Consider the following 17,312-nt stretch of genomic DNA (forward strand, 5'->3'; position numbering starts at 1 on the left):
CACCTTAGAGACTAACAAATTTATTAGAGCATAAGCTTTCGTGGACTACAGCCCACTTCTTCGGATGCATATCCGAAGTGGGCTGTAGTCCACGAAAGCTTATGCTCTAATAAATTTGTTAGTCTCTAAGGTGCCACAAGTACTCCTGTTCTTCTTTTTGCGGATACAGACTAACACGGCTGTTACTCTGAAACTTGTCCATGAACTATGTATGCTAAACAATCTGTTCCACCTTGGATTTAATGTAACACTCAGAACACCTTTCCCAGACTTGAAGCAGAGCGCTGTGTAACTCAAAAGTGTGTCTCTCACCAACAGAAATTGGTCCAATAAGAGATATTCCCTCACCCACTTTGTGCATGTCTTTCTCTCACCACTGCCACCCCAAAGACTCAACATTTTTCCAAAATGGTTTTTCTTCAGAATAATTTATGGAAAACATTCTCAGAATTTTTAATTCACAAAACTTAAAACCTCTCAATAACCATTCAGAGATCTTTTTCTTTTTTGAGTGGTGGTGGTGGGGAGAACAGCTTTTTAAAATACATTTTACATTTAAAAAGGGAGTTTAATAATACTAACATTTCACAATATATTTAAATTTAAATTAAAAAACAAAAACTGTTGACCCTCTCCCCACAAATGCTTGTCATCCTGCCCTGGAGGTAATATACAATACACTCTACCTTCCTTTCTGACAATCAAGCCTTTATTAATCTATTTGAATTGCAAAGATGCCTCCTGGTAGGACCTTTTTTCCCAGCAGGCCCTCTGAAATTTGACAGAGCCAGGTAATTGTAATGGTAAGTGGGCTCTTCTCTTCTGCAACAGGCTGCTGCTTGCTGATCACTTATATATATATATATATATATATAAGTAGCAAAAATTCAAAAAGTAATAGCAATTTTTTTTTTTTTAAGTACATCAACAGCAGGAAGCCTGCTAAACAACCAGTGGGGCCACTGGACGGTCGAGATGCTAAAGGAGCACTCAAGGACGATAAGGCCATTGCGGAGAAACGAAATGAATTCTTTGCATCACGGCTGAGGATATGAGGGAGATTCCCAAACCTGGGCCATTCTTTTTAGGTGGCAAATCTGAGGAACTGTCCCAGACTGAGGTAACAGCAGAGGAGGTTTTGGAATAAATTGATAAACTAAACAGTAATAAGTTACCAGGATCAGATGGAATTCACCTAAGAGTTGTGAAGGAACTCAAATGTGAAATTGCAGAACTACGAACTGTAGTTTCAAAAAACAACAAGGAGTCTGGTGGCACCTTAAAGACTAACAGATTTATTTGGGCATAAGCTTTCGTGAGTAAAAACCTCACTTCTTCGGATGCATCAAAGCTTATGCCCAAATAAATCTGTTAGCCTTTAAGGTGCCACCAGACTCCTTGTTGTTTTTGTAGATACAGACTAACATGGCTATCCCCTGATACTTAACTGTAGTTTGTAACCTATCATTTAAATCCGCTTCTGTACCAAATGACTGGAGGATAGCTAATGTGACACCAATTTTTAAAAAGGGTCCAGAGGTGATCTCGGCAATTACAGGCCAGTAAGCCTGACGTCAGTACCGGGCAAACTAGTTGAAATTATAGTAAAGAAAATTGTCAGACATGTAGATGAACATAATTTGTTGGGGGAAAAGTCAACATGGTTTTTGTAAAGGGAAATCATGCCTTATCAATCTACTAGAATTCTTTGAGGGGGTCAACAAGCATGTGGACAAGGGGGATCCAGTGGATATAGTGTACTTAGATTTTCAGAAAGCCTTTGACAAGGTCCCTCACCAAAGGCTCTTAAGCAAAGTAAGCTGTCATGGGATAAGAGGGAAGGTCCTCTCCTGGATCACTAACTGGTTAAAAGATAGTAAACAAAGGGTAGGAATAAATGGTCAGTTTTAAGAATGGAGAGAGGTAAATAGTGGTGTCCCCCCGGGGTCTGTACTGGGACCGGTCCTATTTAACATATTCATAAATGATCTGGAAAAAGGGGTAAACAGCGAGGTGGCAAAATCTGCAGATGATATAAAACTATTCAAGATAGTTAAGCCCCAGGCAGACTGCGAAGAGCTACAAAAGGATCTCTCAAAACTGGGTGACTGGGCAACAAAATGGCAGATGAAATTCAATGTTGATAAATGCAAAGTGATGCATATTGGAAAAAACATAATCCTAACTATACATATAAAACGATGGGGTCTAAGTTAGCTGTTACCACTCAAGAAAGAGATCTTGGAGTCATTGTGGATAGTTCTCTGAAAACATCCACTCAATGTGCATTGGCAGAATGTTGGGAATCATTAAGAAAGGGATAGATAATAAGACAGAAAACATCATGTTGCCTCTATATAAATCCATGGTACGTCCACATTTTGAATACTACGTGCAGATGTGGTAACTCCATCTCATAAAAAGATATATTGGAATTGGAAAAGATTCAAAAAAGGGCAACAAAAATGATTAGGGGTATGGAACAGCTGCCATATGAGGAGAGATTAATAAGACTGGGACTTTTCAGCTTGGAAAAGAGACAACTAAGGGGGGACATGATAGAGGTCTATAAGATCATGACTGGTGTGGAGAAAGTAAATAAGGAAGTGTTATTTACTCCTTCTCATAACACAAGAACTAGGGGGACACCAAATGAAATTAATAGGCAACAGGTTTAAAACAAACAAAAGGAAGTATTTCTTCACACAGGGCACAGTCAACCTGTGGAACTCTTTGCCAGAGAATGTTGTGAAGGCCAAGACTATAACAGGGTTCAAAAAAAGAACTAGATAAATTCATGGAGGATAGCTCCATTAATGGCTATTAGCCAGGATGGGCAGGGATGGTGTCCCTAGCCTCTGTTTGCCAGAAGCTGGGAATGGGCGACAGGGGATGGATCACTCGATGATTCCCTGTTCTGTTCATTCCCTCTGGGGCACCTGGCATTGGCTGCTGTTGGAAGACAGGACACTGGGCTAGATGGACCTTTGGTCTGATCCAGTATGGCCGTTCTTATGCTCACCCATAGTATGGAAATCAAGCATTTAAATAACCTCCCTCTGGGTGCATTTATAATCAAAACTGTACCAGTACATGAACAGTGGGGATGTTTCGCATTTAATAGAACCGGCTGTAAGTTCACTGCCTGGATAAAACCAGTTAGTAGTTTTCAGTCTTATTGTAGTAACAGTATTACAGCAACCTACCCAAAATAAAATTAGGGTCATGGCCACAAATCAGGATCCCAAATGCACCTACATGGAACAGTTCTCTATGGCAGGAAAACATTTCATATTGTGCTGAATCTTGTCCACTAACAGCTTTTGGCTGGAGGGCAGAGGACTTGAAATACTGGGCACCCAAATACACCTCTACCCCGATATAACGCGACCGGATATAACATGAATTTGGAAATAAACGTAAAGAAGTGCTCCGGGAGGGCGGGGCTGCGCGCTCCGGCAGATCAAAGCAAGTTCGCTATAACACGGTTTCACCTATAACGCAGTAAGATTTTTTTGGCTCCCGAGGACAGCGTTATATCAGGGTAGAGGTGTACTGTGTTTCTACACCAGGTATGCAATCTCCACTTTCAGCTTTCTCCTGAAAATTCCCCTGATGCAAGCCTGGAGCAATCAATACCCCTCAAACAAGGAAAAACTTGTTACATTCTCTACTGAATCAGTCTTAATCTTCTCTGCAGTTTGGAGGCAGCTAAGATCAAATGTCCAGTGATCGATACATTTAAAATAAAGTAGCTTCATACCTCTTCCCTCCTACTGTAACCTTTTGTAACCTTTATGTTGAAATGTTCCCGATATTACCTTGTTAAAGATAAGGGTTCAATAAAACCCAACTTTAGTTTTTTAGGTTTGACTGTGTAGGTCAGTTACAGACAATCGATTTAGGAGAGGCCTGCTAGGCCACACTTGGAATGATACAATCAAATGTTATTAAAAAGAAACAATGATTCGTTAGGCAAACGGCTCACACAAACGTTACTATTATCCTGACACTCAAAGGTGAAATGAGCGATCAGCCACAGCCGTCTCATCCTAGAACCCTGGATGTTAATTGGCGCGCTCCCACAATTTAGCTAAACCACTCCTTTTAGATGCCATTATAATACGAATTAGCATTAAACTGTCCTTCACCATTCTGAGAGTTCCACCACCTTCCTGTTGGCTCTTTACTTTACCCATGATTTAAATTAACATCTGCCCCAGTGTCCTTCCCATGCTCTTAATATAGACAGCATTGTAATAAAACAGTCACAATTCTCAAAAACACTGATGAAAAATCTTGCTCAAACCGGTTATAACCAAAACATAATGGTAACACAACCCCAGGTCATGTGCTTGCCAACTCTGACTTGCCCGGAACACTCTGTCTCCAACTTATCTTTAACTTTTCTCACACTAGCAACTTCATTTTCCCATATTCCTCTACACTTTGGCTCAAAACCTAACTTCTACGGATTTTAATTTTAAGCATCTTCTAGGGCAGAGGTTCTCAAACTGTGGTCCATGGATCACCAGTGGTCCATGAGCTCCATTCAGGCGGTCTGCGGATAGTTCCCTCTAAGATGCACGCCTGTGGGGGCCACACACACAAGAGAATCAAGGGCCATCCACCTAATTAGTGGAACTGCGCAGGTGTGGCTCCACTAATTAGGTGCCTGGACCCTGGAGAAAACACACATGTAAGGTGATGTGGCTGCCTTGGGGACAATAGGGGGAGGTGGGAGGGGACAGTGGGGGGAATTTGTCGCTGCAGCCTTTCCTGCGACTTTCCTCGGCTCCAGGGTTGCGGCTGCCAGTGAGGGACAGCCCTCCTTCCCAGCCTCAGCTCTGTGACTGCTGTGGTTTCCCAGCCCCAGCTCGGGGGCTGCCGTGGCAGGGGAGAGAGGACACATCCATCGCATTAGAAAAGTAAGACTACTGATGTTAAAATATGAATTGTGTGCTTTTATTTGTAGATAATAAAATAATTTGTAATTATTATTAAGGTTTTTATATTATATATATAGCGCTTTTATCCAAAGCGCTTTACAATAGTTAGCTAACGGTAAAATCAACTTTTGGAAAGATCATTAAGTGGTCCGCTGAGACCCTTGGCAGTTTTCAAGTGGTCCATGAAAAAAAAAGTTTGAGAACCACTGCTCTAGGTGCTACACAATAAACCATATTTGTAGGTTCCTTTGATCTTAAGGGCCTCAGAGGTACATACAGACATGACAGAGACAATACTGGTGAACTTTAGAGCTGGGAGATTATAGAGTCAGACTAGAATGCGAGTGATTTCAGGGCTGTGAAGCACACAGATGGCATGTGCCAATGTGCTGCTCCATTTCTCTTATATTTTTGTCTAGTGATGGCAGCACACTTCATTGTAACCACCGATGAGTCCAGCAATGTGATTCCAGGCCTGTAAGTTACATTGCCCTCTGCTCTGAGAGACTTCTGGCATTTCAGCCTTTCTGAAGACGCACTGGAGGGAGACGTTGAGTGGATATTAGTCATAGCGTGGCTGGAAAAGGGAAATCCTTCCTGAGAAAAATGTCATGTTTTTGCAAATTTGTCTATCCCGAATAGGGCTGAAAAGTTGAAAAAGCAAAATGGTTCACAGGAAGGGATTCCCAGAAAAAACCCATTTTGGAATTTTTCAGCTTTCCCTCTGCCTGTCTGGAATGCTCTTGTCAAGGTCACTTTTTCCCTGGACAGAAAATGAAACTGACAGAGCCTTCCAGGTGGGCTGTCTGGGAGCGGTGATTTTGAGTTTTCCTGGGGAGGGGGGATGGAAATGTTTCAGCAAAATTTAAAATTTTTCCCGTGCAAAATTGAATTTTTCCAAAAAGGATATTTTCCAACAGGGAAGTGCTGACCCTCTCAACTATGAAGCAACATAGGACTGGACCACAAGAATCAGAGCTAAGGACTTTTATAGCATCTGCACTCAGTACAAAGGAAAACATATAGGCACATGCCACTATCAATATATGCATTTCCACAGAAGGAGACCTGGAACTCACCAGTGGGTTAGCTACACTCTGAACCGCTCTCTGCTTCTAGCTATCCACATCATGTGTGTGTAACCCAAAAACATATGCCCAGTTGCCTCCTTCCACATCACACTGAGTCCATCCAAATCCTAGACTGCCGTGTTCTGAGTTAGCAGGAGAGACTTTTACATTACCTCGTGTGACAAATAAAAGGCAGCAATTCCCAGTGGCCAAAAGCAGCAGAGCATGGAGAATACGCTGAGGCCGAGATGATCCCTTGGGGGCATCATGAGGAAATTGTCTTCACTCTCTGTGTCACTCGAGTAGTCGCTCTGGAATAGCAAGTGGAAGAAGGAAGAAAGAAAAGACTCCGGTTAATAATTCAGTTACTCCTCCCGCCAAAGGCGCCGTCTGTGAGCACCTACGAGTAGAACCTCCCCGGTAACTTGAGGCGTATTTTTATAGCTCAGACAGGATAATCACCTTTCCAAAATGCAAAAAAGGGTCACATACAGGAGCCCTACCCCCTCCATGGTCCCGCCTCCTGCTCCTCCTCTTCCCCCATGGCCCCACCCCCTGGCCAGGCCAGAAGCCGGAGCGGAGACGTGGGAAGAGCTGCCCAGGGAGCCCCGGCCGTTGTGGGGACCCCTGGACCCTCTACTGTAGCTAGGGTGCCACAGAGCAGCGCCCGGCCTGTGTCCCTGTCCCTGGGCTGCGCTGACCAGGGCAGGGGGAGGGTCTGGGACTCTGGGGCTCCCTAGGCAACTCTTACTACTGTCCGTCTCTGGCTTCTGGCCTGGCCAGGGGCAGGGCCATGGGGGGGAAGAGGAGGAGCAGGAGCGGGGCCTGATGGCGAGGGGGTGCTAAGGCTCACTTCAGCCCCCCACTGGGAAGAGGCTGGTGCCACACAGAGCCTCAGGCAGAGGCAGAGCGGTGCCACAGGGAATCCAGGACAAACGCTCTCCTGGAGTCATTCAGCCCGGGACTGGGACGTGTACATTTCGGGACTGCACTTTATGTTGCTAACGCTGTTTCAAGCATCTCAAGGCATTTTGGGAAGGGTTAAAGGTGTGTGTGAGGAGTGGAAGATTCCTTTGCAGGTTGCAAGGAACAGCACACACATCCTCCTGCGATGGAACGGTTACCAGACAGCTCATTTTACAATCCCAGCATAGAGCCCGTCTGGCCTTGCTGTGGCGATTTACAATACTGACCATGGCACAAGCACCTGGAGGAGAGGAAGGTGATCAGGAACAGTCAACGTGGATTCACCAAGGGCAAGTCATGTCTGACCCATCTGATTGCCTTCTATGACGAGATAACTGGCTCTGTGGATGAGGGGAAAGCAGTGGACGTGATGTATCTTGACTTTAGCAAAGCTTTTGATTTGGTCTCCCATAGTATTCTTGCCAGCAAGTTAAAAAAGTATGGGTTGGGTGAACAGACTATAAGGTGGATAGAAAGCTGGCTTGATCGTCGGGCTCAATGGATAGATGTCTAGTTAGCAGCCGGTACCAAGCGGAGTGCCCCAGGGGTCGGTCTTGGGGCTGGTTTTGTTCAACATCTTCATTAATGATCTGGATGATGGGATGGATTGCGGAAGAGGTAGATAGGCTGCAGGGTAGGGACAGGGTCCAGTGTGACCTAGACAAATTGGAGGATTGGGCTAAAAGAAACCTGATGAGGTTCAACAAGGACAAGTGCAGAGTCCTGCACTTAGGACTGAAGAATCCCATGCACTGCTACAGGCTGAGGACTGACTGGCTAAGCAGCAGTTCTGCAGAAAAGGACCTGGGGATTACAGTGGACGAGAAGCTGGATATGAGTCAGCAGTGTGCCCTTGTTGCCAGGAAGGCTAACGGCATATTGGACTGCATTAGTAGGAGCATTGCTAGCAGATCGAGGGAAGTGATAATTCCCCTCTATTCGGCACTGGTGAGGCCACATCTGGAATATTGTGTCCAGTTTTGGGGCCCTGACTACAGAAGGGATGTGGACAAATTGGAGAGTGTCCAACAGAGGGTAACGAAAATGATCAGGGGACCGCGGCACATGACTTATGAGGAGAGGCTGAGGGAACTGGGCTTATTTAGTCTACAGAAGAGAAGAATGAGGGGGGGATTTGATAGCAGCCTTCAACTACCTGAAAGGGGGTTCCAAAGAGGATGGATCTAGGCTGTTCTCAGTGGTGGCAGATGACAGAACAAGGAGCAATGGTCTCAAGTTGCAGCGGGGAAGGTCTAGGTTGAATATTAGGAAAAACTATTTCACTCGGAGGGTGTGAAGCACTGGAATGGGTTACCTAGGGAGGTGGTGGAATCTCCATCCTTATTGGTTTTTAAGGTCAGGCTTGACAAAGCCCTGGCTGGGATGCTTTAGTTGGGGATTGGTCCTGCTTTAAGCAGGGGGTTGGACTAGATGACCTCTTGAGGTTGCTTCCAACCTTGATATTCTATGATTCTATGTCTGGACCCCAGGTGTAGTAAGTGTGACTCAGAGGAAGGCTGGTAAAGAGACAAGTGAAAATTAGCCGCAAGCCTCATGCATGGCTAACAAGTGTTAATATCCCTACGGCATGACAGAGCTCAGTGTCTACAGACTCCAGTGGCTTCTATTAACATATTTCCTTTCAGGGGAAAAAAAAATCAAATGCAAATAAAGCATAACTAGTGCGGCCTGTTAATTAATCGCCTACATAGTCGAATCATGGAACGTGGGAGGGGGTCTGACCTGAGCTTCTCAATCTGTCTGTTCTGCCTGTAACAGATTATTCCCTTTCCCACACTAAAGCCCCTCCCCTGCCAGCTACGATCCACTAGAACGATGAACATTTCCCCAAGGCCAGCGCACATATCTAGATATGTGTCTCTGGGACACAGAACATCTGCCGGGCCTAGACTTACATTATAGAACTTGCTCCTGCAGGAGAGAAGGATGGCTGCAGACCTCAAAGTGCTGAGAACTAAGGCTCAGGTGATGGGAGCTCAAGTCCCTACTCTGTCACAGACTGTGTGAGAGAGACCTTGGGCCAGTCACTTAGCCTCTGTGCCTTAGTTCCCCATCTGTACAATGGGGCTAAGAGCACTTCCCTATTTCATGGGGCATTCTGAGGATACACATCTTCAAGATTGTGAGGTGCATGAATACTATAGCAATGGGGAGCACACAAATACCTGTGATAGATTCTTCAACTCACATAAATGCCATAGAAACTGCAAAGGTCTGTTAAACACCAGATTCCCATCTCATGCACATGTTGCATTATTGTTTCCTATGTCTAAACTCCCACTCGTGTGCAAGCCCTATAGGGTTTCTTCCAAAACCGGGGATTCTGTGCATCTGAGATGAAAAATGGACCATGCAGGTTTCTGCACACTCTGAAGAGTCATTGCTGGACTGCTGAGCCATATCGGCACGAAGTTCATCACTGTGTTAGGGTGGAAGGCGATTCATTTCCCAACACTGGATGAAAAGGCTCCCCCCGCAGAACCCACTGTATGTATTTCACGGTAGCTGCACTCAAAGGAACATACATTGCTTTAGCACGCGCCAGCCTGTCCACAGAGAAACCTCCTTCACTGGCATTTGTTCTGGGCACATGTTGTACAACCTGAGCCTTCAGCCAGGAATTTTAGAATCAATATCCAAGCCTGACTTCAGTCATAAGAGGCCTTAGAATCCCATTAACCATTTCATCCTCCATGTAGGCGCCACAAAGTAAATCAAGTTTGTTAACACAGAGACCAGGGTGAAATCCTGGCTTCACTGAAATCAATCCCAAAACTCCCCTTGACGTGACCTTGGGCAAGTCATTGAGCCTCCCCGGGTCTCAGTTCCCCACCTGGACAATGGGGAGCAGAGCACTGCTCTACCTCGCAGAAGTGCTGTGAGGCTGGAAAGCCAGGCGCGAGTCCCGGGCACTCAGACACGATGGAGAAAAGGGCCACATAAGCACTGAGACAGATGTAACAGGTTTCGGTTTTTACTCACTTAAACATTCTCTCTTTTTTTCATTTTACAGAGAATATTTCAGACATCGCTGGATTTTTTTTAACACGAGAACTCAAATCCATTCTCTTATGCTCTATGTATGAATAATTCACTCTCTCACTCCTGTATTTCATCAATAACTTGGGTTTCTTTAATAAGCTAGTCACTGAGACGTTCGCATAGCAGAGTGTGTGGGGTATGACGAATGATACTCCTGGAGAAGAGACAGCAGCCCAACCACAGAAGAATACCTCAGTAAGGAACCTGTGCAGTATTTTAATGAAGCCTGATTTGATGGGTTGTCTAGCCATTAGCCCTGACATAAAGAACTGCCTGCAAGGTTACGGACCTCTTGAGATATCTAGATATGTACAGTTCAGGGGAGGCACCGGTGATCGTTGGTACCAGAGACATAGGGACAGGAGAGAGGACCCGGAGGCCAAATTTAGGCTGTCAGGTAAGAGATTAAAGTCCAGGACCTCCATGGTAGCATTCTCTGAAATACTTCCAGCTCCATGCACAGGGCCAGGCAGAACTGCTGGGTCTCAGTGCGTGGATGAGACGATAGTGTAGGGAGGAGGGTTTTAGGTTTAGTAGGAACTGGGGGACCTTTTGGGAAAGGAGGAGCCTATACAGGAAGGATGGGCTCCCAAACCCAAATGAAACAAGATAGCTGGCATTTCACATTAAAAAGGTCACAGAGGAGTTTATAAACTAAGGGCCGAGGGAAAGTCGACAAGTGCAGAAGAGCACATGGTTCAGACAGAGACACCCCTTAGGGGAGAATTTATTAAAGGGGATAATCTGTGTCCTAGCAAAGAGGAGAGGATAGAAGTTGACAAAGTACAGACAGGAACTCAAGAGAAACAGTCAAATGAAAGAGTCCCATTCAATTACATCACAGGAAGGCAGACAACTAAATATTGACAAATGTTATAAGTGTTTATTACAAATGCTAGAAGTCTAAATAGAGAGACAAGGTAGGTTGGGTCATCTCTTTTAATGGACCAACTTCTGTTGGTGAAGCAATATTAAAAAGGAACAGTCACTTGCAGAGAAACCATTTCAAAACGGCATAAGAGAGGCTCAAACGAAATGTATACCCTAATTAAAAAACACAAACAGTCAGAGGACCAAAGAAATGCGGCCTTGGCTACAGAACAGAGTAACAGAAGCTGTTAAGGCAAAAACGCATCCTTTAAAAATTACCTCCCGCACCGCATCACTCTAATATCCTGAGACCAACATGGCTACAACAGCACTGCAAACAGAAGTCTAAATACTAAACTGGGTGAACTTGAGTGCCAGGTATTCACTGAGGATACTGATATAATAGGTATTAAAGAAACATGGTGGAATGAGGATAAACAATGGGACATAATAATACTAGGCTATAAAATATACAGGAATGACACAGAATGTGCTGGTGGGGGAGTGGCATTATATGTGAAATATACACCTCTACCCCGATAGAACGCTGTCCTCGGGAGCCAAAACAACTTACCGCGTTATAGGTGAAACCGCATTATATTGAACTTGCTTTGATCCGCCGGAGCACGCGGCCCTGCCCCCCCGGAGCGCTGCTTTACCGCGTTCTATCCGAATTCATGTTATATCGGGTCGCGTTATATCGGGGTAGAGGTGTAGTACAAGTCTTAAACGAATCAAATTGTACTATAGAATCTCTATGGAGAAAAATTCTGTGCTTGAATAATAGGAGTGTAGCAGCAGAGATACACTACCGACCACCTGACCAGGATGGTGACCATGACTGTGAAATGCTCAGGGAAATTAGAGAGGAAACGAAAACAGAAGACTCAGTAATAATGGGGGATTTCAAGTATACCCATTATGACTGGCTGGGTGTCATCTCAGGACAGGATACAGAGATAAAATTTCTAGACACGATTAATAACTGCTTCTTGGAGGAATTAGTCCTGGAACCCACAAAGGGGAAGGCAATTCTTGATTTAGTCCTAAATGGAGCACAGGATCTGATCCAAGAGGGGAATATAGCTGAATCACTTGGTAACAGCAACCATAATGTAATTTAATTTAACATCCGTGGGGGGGAGGGGTGGAAATACCAAAGAAACCCACTGCAGTAGCATTTAACTTCAAAAACTACACAAAAATGAGGACGCCAGTTAAATGGAAATTAAAAGGAAAGTCGCAAAGGTGAAATGCCTACAAACTGCATGGAAACTATTTTAGAAAAGCATAATAGAAGCTCAAACTAAAATGTATGCTCCAAATAAAAAAATCAATCAATACATTAAAAAAGGGTAAGAAGACCTTAAAAACAAACAAGCAAACAAACAAACTACTGCCATGGCTAAACAAAGAAAGAGAGGATATTAAGAGGCAAAAAGACATCCTTTAAAAAACGCATGTCAGATCCTACTGTGGAAAATAGAAAGCAGCATAAACTCTGGCCTGTCAAGTGAAGATGTATAATTAGGCAGGCCAAGAAAGACTTTGAAGATCGATTAGCAAAAGACACCAAAACCAGCAGCAAAATATTGTTAAGTACATCAGAAGCAGGAAGCCTGCTAAACAATCTTGGGGCCACTGGACGACCAGGGTGCTAAGGGAGCACTCAAGAAAGATAAGGCCTTGCAGAGAAACTAAATGAATTCACTGCATCAGTCTTCACTGCAGAGGATGTGTAGGAGATTCCCACACCTGAGCCATTCTTTTTAGGAGACAAATCTGAGGACCTGTCCCAGATTGAGGTATCAGCAGAGGTGGTTTTGGAAGAATTTGATAAATTAAACTGTAATAAATCACCAGGACCAGATGGGATTCACCCAAGAGTTCTGAAGGAACTCAAATGTGAAACTGCAGAACTACTAACTGTGGTACATAATGTATAGCTTAAATCAGCCTCTGTCCCAGATGAGTGGAGGATAGCTAATGTGACACCCAGTTTTTAAAAATGCCTCCAGAGGTGATCCTGGCAATTACTGGCTGGTAAGCTGAACTTCAGTACCTGTCAAATTGTCTGAAACTATCGTAAAGAACAGAATTATTAGACACATAAATGAACACAATATGTTAGGGAATAGTCAACATGACTTTTGTATGGGAAAAATCAAGCCTCACCATCTATTAGAATTCTTTGAGAGTGCCAACAAGCGTGTGAGCAAGGGTGATCCAGCTGATATAATGTATATGATATAATGTACTTGGACTTTCAGAAAGCCTTTGAGTTTGCTCTTAACCATCTAAGCTGCCATGGGATAAGAGGGAAGGTCCTCTCCTGGATCAGTAACTGGTTAAAAGATAGGAAACAAAAGGTAGGAATTAATGGTCAGTTCTCACAATGGAGAGAGGTAAATAGGGGGGTCCCATATGGGTCTATGCTGGGACCAGTCCTATTAAACATATTCACAAATGATCCGGAAAAAGGGGTAAACAGTGAGGTGGCAGTGAGGTTTGCAGACAATACAAGATTACTCAAGATCATAGGTGCCCATGAAAAAAAAAATTAGCGTGTGCTTAGCACCCACTGGCAGCCAAGCACCCCCTGCCCCCCAGAGCCCTGCTGATCAACTCCACCCCCTCCCTCCCAGCGTCTCCCACCTGCCACGATCAGCTGTTCTGCACCTTGCAGGAGGTGCTGGGGGTAGGGTTGCCAACCCTCCAGGATTGTCTGGGAGTCTCCAGGAATTAAAGATTAATATTTAATTAAAGATTATGTTATGTGATGAAACTTCCAGGAATACATCCAATCAAAATTGGCAACCCTAGCTGCAGGGAGGGGAGGAGGGAGGAGCAGGGACAGTGTGCTTGGGGGAGGGGGTGGAAAGAGGCAGGGTGGGGGCAGGAAGAGGTGGTGTGGGGCCTTGGCGGAAGGGGTGGAGTGGGGGCAGGCCTGGGGCGGAGGTGGGAGGTGTCAAGCACCTCCCGGGTAGAGAGGAAGTCGGTGCCTTTGCTCAAGATAGTTAAGTTCAAAGCAGACTGCAAAGAGTTGCAAAGGAATCTCACTAAACCAGGTAACTAGACAACAAAACAGCAGATGAAATTCAATGCTACATAAGAATATAAGAACGGCCAAACTGCGTCAGAGCAATGGTCCATCTAGCCCAGTATCCTGTCTTCTGACAGTGGCCAATGCCAGGTGCCCCAGAGGGAATGAACAGAACAGGGAATCATCAAGTGATCCATCCCCTGTCGCCCATTCCTAGCTTCTGGCAAACAGAGGCTAGGGACACCATCCCTGCACATCCTGGCTAATAGCCATTCATGGACCTGTCCTCCATGAATTTATCTAGTTCTTTTTTGAACCCTGTTATAGTCTTGGCCTTCACAACATCCTCTGGCAAAGAGTTAAACAGGTTGACTGTGCATTGTGTGAAGAAATACTTCCTTTGTTTGTTTTAAACCTGCTGCCTATTAAACTTCCTATTAAATATTGTTGATTCAATATTTAGCTAAATCAGTTTAACAACCAATGTAAATTCAAACCGGTATAACTTCCCCATGTAGACAAGGTCACACATTGGCCCACCCAGAAAGGGTCTGCTGCTGGGGGTTAGCCCCAGAAAAAAGCCACAACGCAGATGTGTGGGGAAGACAACACCTCCCTTGCAAATCTGTGCCTTGAATGGGCACTGGGCCATGCAACTCTCATCCAAGTGTCTCTTGGCAGAGCAGCTGATTCTCCCAGATACGCAGCGATGTGCCGCGCATACGGGATGGCAGGATCAAATTCTCTGCGTCTCTCCAAAGGCTGATGAAAAAAAGACTTGGATCTCTGCTCACATTTCCCTTTACTGCTGATCTGCCTTAACAACTCTGCGGCAGAGTCAGGGAAGCTGTGGGATGAAACCCTTTTCCCTTCCTCCGTTTTAGTACCAGGAGGAGGGAGACCCCTTCCCTCTCCAATAACTGGGGATGAGCACGGGGAGCCTGCAGGATTCCTGCGGTGTCATTCAGAAGCCCGTTTCTTCTTTTAGACAGAGACATTTGTATGTCATTAACAACCCAGCGGGGCTCAGTCCCCGCCTCAGCAGCTGTTGCGCTAATGTTTTCTTCATTCACGCTGTGGCAACCTCCAGACACTGATGCAGGGGCCGCACCCAGAGAGGCATGTTTGGGCCGCACATTCCCATGCCAGGGGACCCCCCCAGGAGACCCACCCTTTGCGGTTTCCTCTCGGTGTCACATTCAGAGCACTGTGAGGGGGCAGGTGGGGGAGAGACACAGGAGCGGCTGTGAAGATGGGGAGTGGGGCTGAGGCAGAAGGCTAGAGATCAGGGCTCTGTGTTCAAGTCCTGGGCCTGCCATAGACTCTGACCTGGGGCTCCTACCCTCCAAGCTACTGAGACATCTGAGTCCCATTGAACTCACTGGGAGCTAGGGACCCAGCTCCTTTGGAGAGCCTGGGCCGTAACCTCTCTGTGTCTCAGGCCGGGAACACTTTGCTCTCTCACGGGGTGCTGGGAGGTTCCCTTCACTGTCGATTCTGAGGTGAGCAGTTGCTACTGCACTGGGGGGCCCAATGAACAGGTTGATCCGGGCGCAGTGGGTCGAGGCAGCCCATTCATGCTGACCCCTGCTATCCCCTTTCCGTCAGCAGGGCCCCTGCTCTGTGACAGGGGCTCTCTTAAGCAGCGCAGGGTGTTGCGATTGCTATCAGAGCTGGCTTGGCACAAAGGTTCAGCTTCCACCGGCGGCTGCCAATTCTGCAGAGCCAGCCGCGCTAACGCAGCGCTCTTCTGGCTTCAAGCCAGCCGCCTGTGAGCTCAGTGAGGCTGCAGGCCTGGCACGGGCCTAACCCTGTGTCTTTGCTAGCGGGATCATGCACGGAGCTACTCCCCCCCCACACACACACACGCGCCATCATCTCAGCCCAGGTTCAAGCGCTTACCACAGCCCCAGTGCCCACTCAGCACCAAGACAACAGACCCCCACACACAATGTGGAGAGACGGGGTCCCTGTTTGGGGCAGGGGGACAATTGCTGTGTGTTTGCCGTAGTACAGCAGTGCTAGTGGCCTCGAATGAGATCAGGACCCGAACTCTACCCAGGACCCAAGGTGAGGACGTCCCATGGCTGCTTGGAGCACTTGTCCTAATACAGCAATTAGCCCAGCCCCCCCCCCCCCCAGCAGAATTTTCTTTGTGGTAGAACAGTAGCAGCTGGAGCCCCCAACTGAGATGGGGGCTGGGTTGTGCCAGGCGCTGTCCGTGCGCATAGCGTGAGACACGCCTGGCTCCAGAGGCTGTGCGATCTAACCAGGGCACAGAATGCTGCAAGGTCATATTGAAGGTCGGGGGCAGACGTGGGAGCAGGACGCAGGTTGCCTGAGCCACCAGCCAATGCTGCTCCCTACAGCGATAGGAGGGGAAAGAGGGCGTCTCGCCTACCTCCTCTGAAAGCAAAGGGGGAAAGCGCCTCCGGTTTTACAGAACAACGCCTCCCCAGACCCAAACGAACAGCCATTAGACCTAGCAGGAAGAGCCCCTCGGACCACAGCAGGGCACGTTTGGACTGGGCTCCTTTTGTATATTTTGTTGTTAAAAACCACAGAACCCTGTGCAAGAGGGAGAAGCCCATTCAGCGTGCACACAGGCCCTCCACTGATCCCCACAGCACGTCGGCTCCAGGGGCAGTCTGCCGCTCGCACCATGCTCTCACTGAAATTCCAGGTGGCCTCAGGAGGCCTGGCTGGTTTGAGTTCAACTAAAGGGAAGGGCTCTCGGAGCAGGAGTTAGGGCCAGATGTGTCAACAACAGCATCATGCAATTAAACACCCACTGTAATTATCGACATCAAACCCCACGTGGAAGAGCTGGCTTGGAAGGGGACAGCTGCTCAATCTGTTCTCCTAAAAGCCCAGCCCCCAGAGCTGACTGGCAAACGCCGCCGGACAGGGTTCTTACAGAAACTCCTCTGGCACACCTTGCTAGGACAACGTCTCTCGCGTGCAGTTGGTAGCCGAGACGGCATGGCGGCCACTAAACTGGCCGTGAAGAATTCCCCTTTCCCTGCCCTATCGGTACAGAAACAGCAAAGAAAAAACCATTCCTGCCTTTTATTGCATGTCTCTGAGCCAATCAAAGGGTAATGCTAGCCCTTGGGAAAACGGAAGCTTGCAAACTCTTCCCATCCGGCCCTTTTTGAATGGAGAAATCCCCTGGCCAGGGAACAACATAAAGAAATATTTAGCCTCTTAGGTTCTATTTGGACCATGTGAGGCTATGGACTCACCTTCACTTGGAACATCTGCACCAACCAACGTAGTTAGAACTTTGTTGGGTTCAGGGCTGTTAATACAGTAACATCTTATGTGGACACGCTTCTTAGGGCAATTAGG

General features: G+C 46.5%; 1 protein-coding gene across 2 annotated transcripts in view; it reads right to left on the reverse strand.

The window, feature by feature from the left end:
- SYNDIG1 (synapse differentiation inducing 1) overlaps positions 1-17,312 on the reverse strand; it is a 93,393-nt gene that overhangs the window by 59,249 nt on the left and 16,832 nt on the right. For both annotated transcript variants that reach the window (XM_034763942.1, XM_034763943.1), the window contains exon 3: positions 6,193-6,330. In XM_034763942.1, the coding sequence (XP_034619833.1) occupies positions 6,193-6,330 (138 nt within the window). The remainder of the gene's footprint in view (positions 1-6,192; positions 6,331-17,312) is intronic.

This window comes from Trachemys scripta, chromosome 3 (assembly GCF_013100865.1).
Source record: "Trachemys scripta elegans isolate TJP31775 chromosome 3, CAS_Tse_1.0, whole genome shotgun sequence".
Classification (NCBI taxonomy): domain Eukaryota; kingdom Metazoa; phylum Chordata; order Testudines; family Emydidae; genus Trachemys; species Trachemys scripta.